General features: G+C 36.1%; 2 protein-coding genes across 2 annotated transcripts; one reads left to right on the forward strand and one right to left on the reverse strand.

The window, feature by feature from the left end:
- Window positions 1-637: 637 nt before the first annotated feature.
- Window positions 638-3,084, forward strand: LOC142621628 (uncharacterized). Its single transcript, XM_075794939.1, has 5 exons — window positions 638-837; window positions 1,708-1,867; window positions 2,288-2,371; window positions 2,483-2,686; window positions 2,812-3,084. The coding sequence occupies exons 1-5, from the start codon at window positions 772-774 to the stop codon at window positions 2,904-2,906; spliced, it is 609 nt and encodes a 202-aa protein (XP_075651054.1). The 5' UTR covers window positions 638-771; the 3' UTR covers window positions 2,907-3,084.
- A 1,653-nt stretch (window positions 3,085-4,737) lies between these two features.
- On the reverse strand, window positions 4,738-10,415 carry LOC142621424 (U-box domain-containing protein 34). The gene is made up of 9 exons (XM_075794702.1): window positions 10,049-10,415; window positions 9,004-9,125; window positions 8,803-8,918; window positions 8,064-8,185; window positions 7,704-7,990; window positions 7,528-7,617; window positions 6,728-7,171; window positions 5,350-6,099; window positions 4,738-5,269 (listed from the first exon to the last, which is right to left on the reverse strand). Exons 1-9 carry the CDS (start codon window positions 10,212-10,214, stop codon window positions 5,075-5,077), a joined length of 2,292 nt encoding a protein of 763 aa, XP_075650817.1. The 5' UTR covers window positions 10,215-10,415; the 3' UTR covers window positions 4,738-5,074.
- Between the last annotated feature and the right edge of the window lie 483 nt (window positions 10,416-10,898).

Raw genomic sequence — 10,898 nt, forward strand, 5'->3', positions numbered from 1 at the left:
AAGGAGTTTGCTTCAAATAATTGTTTTGAATTACAAAATATGTTGCTTTTTTTTGTTTTTCATTTTTTTGCATGTACCAAACATCAAAATATGTTTTTTACCTCATTTTTAAGATCACAACCAAAGTTACCAAACACAAGAAAATGAGTCTATTTTTTAAACTATGTTTTCTAGAAAAATGTGTTCGTTAAAACAAATAGAACGTTAGTTTAAATTTTAGGGTTATTTTATTATTTAATTTTTTGGTATTGTTAATGAGTATTCTTAGAATAATTGTTAATAAATCATTTTTAATAAAGTTTTGACACAATTGAAAAATATAAAAAATTGTCAAAATAATTAATTAATTTTTTACTTTTACATATAAAATTTCTAAAAATACTTCTTAAAACAATGTTTTTATTGAATTCGTTAACCCTTCTTTAAGTTTGTTTTTGGGCAAGGACCTTTTACTCATCGTTTTCACACTTAGTCCTACCAACTTTTGTCATTTTAAAGAATTACCCATGAGTTCATGACTGCAGTAGTGGCTCCTGATGATTTGGTAATGATGAAATATTGTCGGCCAAAGATTATTTATTTATTTTTTAAAATTACTTAAATTATTTATTTTGGGTGAAAAATTGTGAGCCAAGGCCCAAGAATCAAGAATGAGTGGTAAACTAATTACTGACAATTTTTTTTTTTGTGAAGGAAATAATTACTGACATTTCACAAAAAATACAACTCATACCAATAATAATAATAAAAAAACTAATAAAGAAAACGCAGATGAGTTATTGCTCTTCCATGGCTTCCCTTCTCTGTCCATCTCCCACTGTTCTTCTGCAACACAAGGTAATTTGATCATTTTTCACTATTTGAAAGTCTCTAAAGAACCAATTTTTAATCAAAATCTATGATTTTGTTGATTTTTTCTTAATATTTATTTATCTGGGCAATTATGCATACAGCTTAGATCGTTGATTGTATGGTAATCTGATAGCAAGAGTTTAAATTCGGACCAGGAAGGTATTCTTAAATTCAAGGTCATAAAATTGGTGTTTTGAGTTGAAACTGATACGTGAATTGGTCTCAAACAAATCACCGAGTGATAATATTAGCTTAAATGGATATTACTACTTTTAATTTAACAATCAAAGACAACTTTTTTCAATTTTGTTTTGTGATCTATGAATTGGTTCCTGTTAAATTTAGTGTTGTTCTGGGTGCTAACCCCATGGATTCTGCAAATGTTTATGTGACTCCTACTTTGGACACTTGAAAATTTTGATGTGGAAATAGTGCATTCTTTATGAGGCCTGAGTAGCCAGTTGTAGGCTTTTGAGTTCTGCCTTCAATCCCAGATATGGAAATGACTCAAATGTGGGGAGTATTTACACCTTGTGCTGGAAATGAAGGAGTGTTTGTGTGTTATTCTTCCAATGGTTAAAAGTTCTTGGAGGATCTCTGGCTTTACATGCTAATCAAGTGGGGGAGAAGATCATTACAAAAATAGAATCCAATAGCATTTGTAACATTTGGGCCTTGCTGGAAATAAAGAATCAGTTATTTGTAGTCTAGCTTGTGCAGATATTACTGGAATTCCAGAATTGAATTCTGTTTTTTTGGTTAAGGTTCTGGTGGGATTTTAACATATTTTGTCTCATTTCTGATGGTCGATTGGTCATTGCGTTTTGATTGGACACCCTCCTGCCTTTTTTGCAGGTGAATCGTGTGTGTGTCACTGTATCTACAAACATAACTTCTAAAAGTTACTGGACTAGTGTGAGAAATGGTAGATGGCATGAGCTTAGTTTTGTGACAAAAGCTAAGATGGCTGTTGAAGGAGATGTACTTGAGAAAGAGTCTGTTAGTGTCAATGCAGGTGGTAATTCTTCTTCTGATTTTTCACTTGGAAGTCACAATGAATGTGAGAGTTTATTGGCTCATTTGGGTAATTGCTTGGTTGGAACGTGATAACATTTTACATAACCTAAAAATATACATGAAATTCAAACTAAAGTTGTGCTTGTGGTAAAATGTTTCTCTGGATAGTTAAATTTATCCATTTTCCTCATCAGAATTACTTAAGTATTCTCAACACACACACACACAATGTGAAAAGCGTTAAACAGATGGTAATATGAAGTCTAGAGGGAAGGGGGGGGGGGTTGTGCGGAGGAGGCTAAGCTGTTGCTGTTTCACTCATGATCCACTATTCCACTTTGATAGTACATAATGCATTTCTTTTTCTCCTCTATGGCTTAAAGTTTGATTTGTCATCTTTTGGCTGCTATTGGAGCAGATTATGGAGTTGTTAGTGTTCACCATGTTGGAATTCTGTGTGAAAACCTTGAAAGGTCAATTGATTTCTACCAGAATATTCTAGGTATGTTACTTTTCCAAACTAATGTTGGAGTCATATGCTTTAGTTTGCTGTAGAACAAAAAATCATGAATTTTTTTTCTTCATTTTATCTATTTTTTCAATTGTAAACTAGGTCTTGAAATAAATGAAGCAAGGCCAGATGATAAGCTCCCTTACAGAGGTGCTTGGTTGTGGGTGGGTTCTGAGATGATTCATCTGATGGAGCTTCCCAATCCTGACCCCTTAACCGGACGACCTGAACATGGGGGCCGAGATCGTCATACTTGTATTGCAATTAGAGATGTGTCTAAGCTGAAAGCAATCCTTGATAAAGCTGGTAATTTTTTACTCTTCTCCAGTTTGTCAATTTTTCCCTGTAGACAGTGTCAGCATGTATTAGTGGGTTTTATGAGATAGATTTTTCAAGTGGCAGCTTCACTTATTTAGGGAATGTGTTTGCAGGTATTCCCTACACACTTAGCCGCTCTGGGAGGCCTGCAATCTTTACACGAGATCCAGATGCAAATGCTCTAGAGTTTACTCAAGTGGATAACTGAAATTTAAACATTTCCAGCATACGCATGCAATATCAATGTCGTCAGAATTCTGTTGCCTCTAAGGACCAATGCTACATGTACAGATAATTGAGAAACTAAAATGTTGATGACCGTGGTTTCATAAGCCACTCGTGTTCAAATTTGCTAAGCAGAAATGAAAATGATTGTATGTGCTAAACCGACTTGTTTAACAGAAAATATGAACGTATTTCCTAGGTGGGACAGACTTAGATTACCATCGACTACACAATCAACCCGGTCCTCAAATGATCTTTGCTATTAGTGATTAAAAAAAATGCATACTGTAGGAGACTCTAAGAGCATTCTCATCAAAGAATGCAAAAATGCTAAATCATAAATTTTAAAATCTGAAACCCAAAAAACCTACTCTCCATCAAAACTTGCATATGCTAAAAGATTTGCCATCTTGCTATAGTGCACTCTCATTTTTGAGAGCGCACTGTAGCAAGATGTTATAATATTTTATTAATTAATTTATTCTCACTTTAGCTCTGTTTCTCCATCTCCCACATCTCTCTCTGCACTCTGGTTCTCTCTGTAGTCCTCACTCCCTCTCTCTTTCTCATTCAAAACTTGCTACTGCAGTTGGGTTGGATTGATCTGCAGGGAGATCAACTTGGCGGCACGGTTGAGATCGTACGTTTGAAATCGGCTTAGTAGCGAGGAGAATGGCATGATGGCTTAAGATTGGTGTGGAGGAGATCGACGTGGAGATCGGCGTGTTGTGTGTTTTCTTGTGGTTTTTGTGGTCGGTGTCTTGTGGTTCTTGGTGGTTCTTGTTGTGACTAGAACTGTGGCTGTAATGTTTGGTGGGTGTTTGGTCCACCTGGGTATGGGTGGTGGGTTTTTATTCGGGTTTTGGTTCGGGTTTGATTCTTGCCGTGGTTGTGGTTGTAGTGTTTGGCCATGGGTGTGGTTTTGGTGATGGGTTTTTGGCCGTGGATGGTGATGGGTCATGGGTTTGGTTGGGTTAAGTTAGGTATGGGTGGTGGTGGGTTTTGGTTGGGGTTGAGAACGGGGTGGGTGGGTGGTGGTGGGTTTTGGTTGGGTGGTGGTGGGTTTTATGGTGGCTGTTGGTATTAGGGTGAAGCTGGGCTAGGGTGGTGGCTAACAGTGGGTGTGGCTGTGACTGGGGTTGCTTGGACTAAGAAGAAATTGGTGAGTTTTATCAGAGAAAGAGAGAAACAGTGGTAAAATAAAAATAGTATTATTTAAATGAAGTTGTAATAAAAATAGAATGTTTGATATTGGGTGTATTGTAAAGTTATATGTTAAAATTGATAAAGTAAAATTTTGAGATGTTAAATGCTAAAATATTTGCAATCTTTGATAAGAATGTTTTAAAAGTTCACACCAGCGGTTGAGAGAAAAATATAAAAAACCCAATGCAGAACAATTCCGTACCTTTTTCTTGGTAGCTTATGAGCCACTGTTTTATGATCCAGCGGTCTGACCATGTACATTTTAGTTAGGGCGGTATGAAGGACTTGCAAGACTGTGCAACTGACAGTCTGACACTCAGTTGCTGTATCAAACGGTGTAAAGGACATGAATTTTATTAAAAAGTGTAAATGATATGCAGATCTTTTGAATCCAACTGCATCAATGTGTCGGATCATATTGGATGGAATAAACCACATGGATTTGATGTAATTGGAGGGTAAAGGACATGCATTTGATTAAACAGTGTAAATGACATGCATATCTTTTGAATCCAAGAGCAATTTTTTTTTTTGAGAATTCATATGTCAGCAATTTTTTTTTTTTGAATCCAAGAGCAATTCATATGTCAGATGGTATAAACCACATGGATTTGAAGTAACTGGAGGGCCAAAAGGACCTACAGTTTCTTCTAAGAATAAGAATTTTATTCATTCAAAACAGACGAATACATAAGGAGTAGCCGGGATACCTACCTGGACTAGGCATCATTATGATGGAAGAATCGTCGGAGGTATACATATGATACACAAATTCACTATTCCATTTATATACTGTATAATCAAGCAATTTATGTCCTAGTAATAATTCAAAAAGGCACCCTAAGTGATCCTAAACTACATTATATACTTGCATTTCCCCCAATCCATTTCTTATAGCTTTTTGAAATTCTTTGCTGGAGGCACAATTCAATTCTTTCTTCTAATCTAGGCACACGAAAATGTCATACGTGACCTCCACTCCTGAATGGCAGAACGTAATGTGTGGTTTGGTGTTAACATAGAATGCTGCAGTTTAAGCTTTGTCACTGGTGATGCATTATGTTTCTGGAGCCATGCCACGATTGCTTCATACTCATAAGTAAAACCATCAGCAGCAATGTGTGGATCACTCATTATTTCCTGCATTACCAATAAAATGATGTATGGAGGCAAGCAATACATAAAATAGAACTTTTATCTAATAAGTGCAATTTTTTTACCTGTAGGATTGGACAGAAGTAGTGATTTGGTGCGTGACTATTATATCTATCCACTTTCACACTAGCATTTGCAACTTCATTGAGTCTTTTGAGGACTGGCAGAACATCAGTTTCAAGATCTGGTCTATCCCTGCATCTAAGCTTTGAACACTTAAGTGCAATTCGAGCTAATTCCTCTGTTTCAGCAAGTGGCCAATCTTTAACCGACTTATCTAGAATGCGAGGGAGGGAGCCATTCATAATGGCGTTTTCTACAGTCATTATAAGTCCATTTGGATGACAATCTGTTAACAATTGGAGGATTATAATTCCAAACGCATATACATCTGATTTGGGTCGGACAGTGCCAGTTCTCTGATACTCTGGGTCCAAGTAGTAGAGTGTACCAACAATAAGTGATTCATTGTATTCAGTGATGTTGTCAGGCACAACATCAGAGATGAGTTTAGCCAGCCCAACATCAGCAATTTTGCTCACATAATTTCTGTCTAACAAGATATTAGCCGGTTTTAAATCTCGATGAACAATTGGATCTGGCTTTGAGTTATGTAAGAATGCAAGCCCACAAGCTACTTCAAAAACTATCCGGAATCGAACAAACCAAGGAAGTGGTGGTTTTCCATTTTGGTGGAAAAGATATTCCTCCAAGCTTCCATTTTCAAGATATTCATAGACCAGGGAACCAGTCTCAGGACAGGCTCCAAGCAGCAACACCAAGTGTGGATGGTGTAGCTGGCTTAGAACTTCAACCTGCAAACAATTGGGAGAGAACAGAAGGAAACACTTGCATCATACAGCAACAAACTATGGATCAGGAAAGTTAGCACCAAAGTACTTTGCAATCCAGTATTCATTGAAAAATGGCAGGGAAGCACATGGTGCCAAAATGCAACCAGAGTTTTATGATTGAATAGTAAGTTTAATTATTCAGCAAAAAAAAAAAAGTAGGTTTAATTGAGAATTGTTTGAGTGCTGCCATTGCTGTTATGATACAAAGTCATAAACAAGTGCCTGAAACCCCAAAAAACAAAGTTTCAGGGGGAGAGGTCAACCATCTCAACTAAAGAATCAGTTATACACCATGTTTAGTTGGGGAGAAAGGGGAGGGAAAATGCAGAGAGGATAGGCGTTTTATGGGATTTTAGAGAGTTCAAATGACAATTTGGGAGCTTCCCGAGACATTCATGATATTGTTAAGGGCCTTCGACTTCAAATTAATCAAAGAGGATCCTGAGCACAGTGAGTTTTTGTACGCTTCTGAATTTCTAAAACAAAACTTCAATAGGGTACTCATGATGGTAGAGAGACCAAAGAGATCAATTGAGTTTAGAAACATGATTGTGACTGAAAAATGAAAAGGATTACAAGCTAAAATTACCTCTTTCAAAAACTCCTCTTTCAAAAACCCCTGCTTCTTTTCAATTGCATCAGGCCTTCGAACTTTAACAGCTACTGGGGTGTGATGAAGGCTGCACTTGTAAACTTTCCCGTACCCACCTTCGCCAATCACATTACTCTCAGAGAACAAATCTGTTGCTGCCTCTATTTCATCCCTTGTATACCTCCTGTACCTCTTATCACTAGAGAATAGAGCATCAACAATTTTCTGTTTCTCCATGGACTCTTTTAGGGCACCCACTTCGGCTAGCTTCTTTTCATAAGCCTCTTTAGCAAGCAAGTTTCTTCCCTCCTCAACCTCTTCCATAGCTTTCAAATACTTGGCTTTCTCTTCAGCAGCAATTTTCCTCAAAGTTTCTTCTCTTTCTAGGGCATCATTCACTCTTCTAGCCTCCTCAAGGCATTCAGAAGAAATTATCTGGACCTGGAAATTGAAGAACCAATGGTAAGAAGTCCATGAGTGTCATAACTTCCTTCTCTGAGCAAATCAAAACAATGCATTCTTCTGCAAGATCATTTTGATAGGTTCACTATATACGTGCAATTGTGTCAATATAATGCAACAATTTTGAGTGTTAAGTACATTAATTTTCATTTTGAGGCATATTGCAAACCTGGTTGAAACATAAAATCCTAAAACACTGATTTTCATATCCTTTGTTTTTTCAAAAGGTTAGAAATAAACGAGAAGGTACATAAAGTTTACACTGCAGATATCTGTAACACCATAGATAATAAAACTCACACCATATTATTAATTTACTAAGAGATCAAACTCACTTTGTTTTGAGCATGAGCCAGCTCTTCACAAGCTCGTTTGTACATGAAAACCGTATTTTGAATTTCAACTTGCAGTTGTTCTACTTCAGACTGCAGAAAGGTACTTCATGTTACACTTTCACAGAAAAATTCTACAAACGAATATGCATGTGTTAGAAAATCCTCAAAAATTTCACCTGCTCAGATTTTGTAGAGAAGGAATTGCAGCTCTTAGTGGTAATACTTTCAAAGTCACCTCCAAAGTTGAGAAGATTTCTTTCCAGATCTTCACTAGCATATATTGAAGAATCCAAATGTGTGAAGTCTAGAGAATTTTGGTAACTAGGCATTGATATTGATTCAAAGCTGCCGTGAACTTTGGGTTCTACGGTGGGAGAATGAAGCACAGATATTTGATTATTAATATCACTGGAACCTTCTCCATAATCTCTTTGAGTATAACTTGTGTGCATACAGCTGGTCTCTGTAAGAGGAACAGATAAACATTTAACAACATGACAAATTGTTACCCGAAATAGCATGTACTTCCAACTCACCATTAGCAGATGGGGTGTCAGCTGGTTTATTGATGATTTCGTCTCTAGAAACAACATAAACATTGCAAATGCCAGTAGCACATTTTAGGATAGTTGTTGGTATCCCTGGTCCCTTTAATCTCCTAAAGAAATTGTGATAAATCTCATAAGAAGCACAAAGAAAACAGAATGAAACTGGATCCACTCCCCACCCCCCAAAAAAAAAAGATAAAAAAAAAAAATGGAAAGAAAAAGAAAGAACTACAACTATAAGAACATTGAGGGAAGTACAGAAATAAAAACCCCAAATTTACCATAGAAATAGCCAAAGAAGGGCTTCACCATTTTATATTGACCACATATATAGAGTTTAGATGTCAGTAAATGATACCATTTGTCACGACTTATATAGCCTAACTTGATCTTGTAAACGCCCAATGTGTAATTAGTTATCCAATCCAATTCAAACCACATAATTCAGATATCACACAATCTATGTAGCCAAAACTTGCAAACAAACTTGTGCCACTACATGTGTAACTCCCATGAATTACTATGCACTCCCTGGTGTCCTCAATAATGTTGATATTAATTATACAAAATAGTCACAGCACAACTGTTCTGACTATTTGTATCTCGCTCCCTCTCTCTCTCTCTCTCTCTCTCACACACACACACACACATTATTTTAACCATTAGCATCATAAATATATATGAAAAATGAATGTGTAATACTCCGAGTACAAGAATGATGCCATACCTTGCTATGAAATTTGAAGAGCAAGAACCCAACACTAAACTCGTAATCGCTGACTCGGATATATATCTAAGAAGTGCAGCTGCAGGATCATCATCTTCCAGTACCAGGGTTTCCATCTACAGAAGTTCCACAATAAACATTCATATTTCTTTACAAGGTCAACATGCACAGAATCTAGCCTGATCTAGAAGACAATCTCACCTTTCTTGTCTTGCATAGTTTCTTGAATGGTACAAAGACTTCTTCAAACTTTACTCTCATATCGTCCACGTACATCGCCACCACATTCTCATCCAGTTCTTCAATAGGCATAGGCTCTCCTGCTGTAGTATATAAGTAGGTCACCACAGCACAGCCAGTTTTAATAATTTATGTCCGATTTCTAACACATTTGGCCCATAATTACTTATTTTCTATATTATTTTATTGGTTAATTGCAGATATAGTTGATATATACGGTAAAGTTCACCTCAAGTAGATGTATAGCAATAACATGAACCAATAATTAGTCTAGGAAGGATGGACACTGACACGGTTCTGAAAAATTATAACATGAAATGACCAGTACAATATTGGTTAGATAGGAGTCTGACATCCTAAATGAAGTGTCCGTGCTTCTTAGGATGGACTTAGTCCCAGAACTTTGAGGTTGACTATGGGTTCTCAATTGAATGATCAAGATTGACTACATGTATTCTTTCCGCCATTATATCATATATCCAAAATCATACTCACCGTAACCTAAATTACCTCATCTCCTTTTTTTTTTTTTTATACTACTTTTACTAATGTATTTTTTTTTAATATAGCAAGTAATGATATTTGGCACAATCGAGTACACAATTTAATTTTTTCACGCCTTTTATTAAACATCTAGTATTTTAAAACATGAATCTAATAAGACCTGTTTAATTCATGTATTTAAAAACATTTTTGAAGAAGTTCACAAAAACAGAAGATACAGCAAAAACGTGTTTTTAAAAACTGTTTTCAGGGAATTACTCTTGAAAACATCGTTGTCGTTTTTCATAGAACATCAAAATTATGTTTTTGAAACAATTTTTTTTTTCACTGTAGAAAAAAAGACAAGAACACAAAACCATAAAAAAAAAAAAAAAATCATGTCCTTCTTTGCTCTTGGGGGTATTTTCTCAAAAGTTTTAATTTTTACTATACTATTTTTCTCGGAAACCAAACAACAAAGCAGAGAGTCAGAAATGAAGAAAGAAAGAAACATAAAACATACATGGAGTCGGGATTGAAGTGATTTTGGGCATGACGTGGACCAATATGAACCGACCGGATTCGGGCATGAGATTCTCGACCGCCCAACGAACGGCGCGTCGGCTTGCCCTGCCACCAGCTCCGCCGGCAACGCCATTCACGGCCACGGCCACGGCCACTGAACTCATAATCGCCACTGGGAGAGGCTCAGGTGAGGAGGGGGCAGTGTCAATTGGGGAAGTTTGGAACTTTGAAGAGCGTCGTCGTTTGACTCTGCTGTAGCTGTAGCTGTAGGTTGTGCTGAGCCAGAGCCAGAGCCTGAGCCTGAGCCTGAGCCTGAGGCTGATGCTGTGGCTGATTGAGCACGACACAGAATATTTTAGAGTCCTCTCTTCAGAGTTTTAGGTCAACGCATGAAAATATATAGATAGGTAGCTAGTTCATACTTTCATAACGTTTTTCGGCTGTTTTTTTTTTTTTTTTTTTTTTTTTTCCAAAAGATGAGGACTATAATTTTGTCCATATATATCACAATTCCCAAAAAGAATTAAATAAAGGATAATTCTTAGTTTACATGTTGAGGTAAAACATGAAAAATGGTAAATATTATTATTATTATACACATTCTATAAAAGTCCATTTGTCACTTGGTTTATTTATTTAGTAAAAAATGCAAATTATATTTATTAAATTTGATCAATTGTCATTTTTAGTTATTTAGGTTTCGCTTTTATTGTTTTAGCCATTTTGAGCTTTACATTTGATTTGCCGTTAAGGTTAGTCTTTCCATCCAATTTGGAGTTAATACATTTTATATTAAAATTTATTTAATTTTTTCTTTTAAATGATTAAAAAAAAAATTAACAAAAAAA

This window comes from Castanea sativa, chromosome 1 (assembly GCF_040712315.1).
Source record: "Castanea sativa cultivar Marrone di Chiusa Pesio chromosome 1, ASM4071231v1".
In the NCBI taxonomy this organism is placed as follows: Eukaryota; Viridiplantae; Streptophyta; class Magnoliopsida; order Fagales; family Fagaceae; genus Castanea; species Castanea sativa.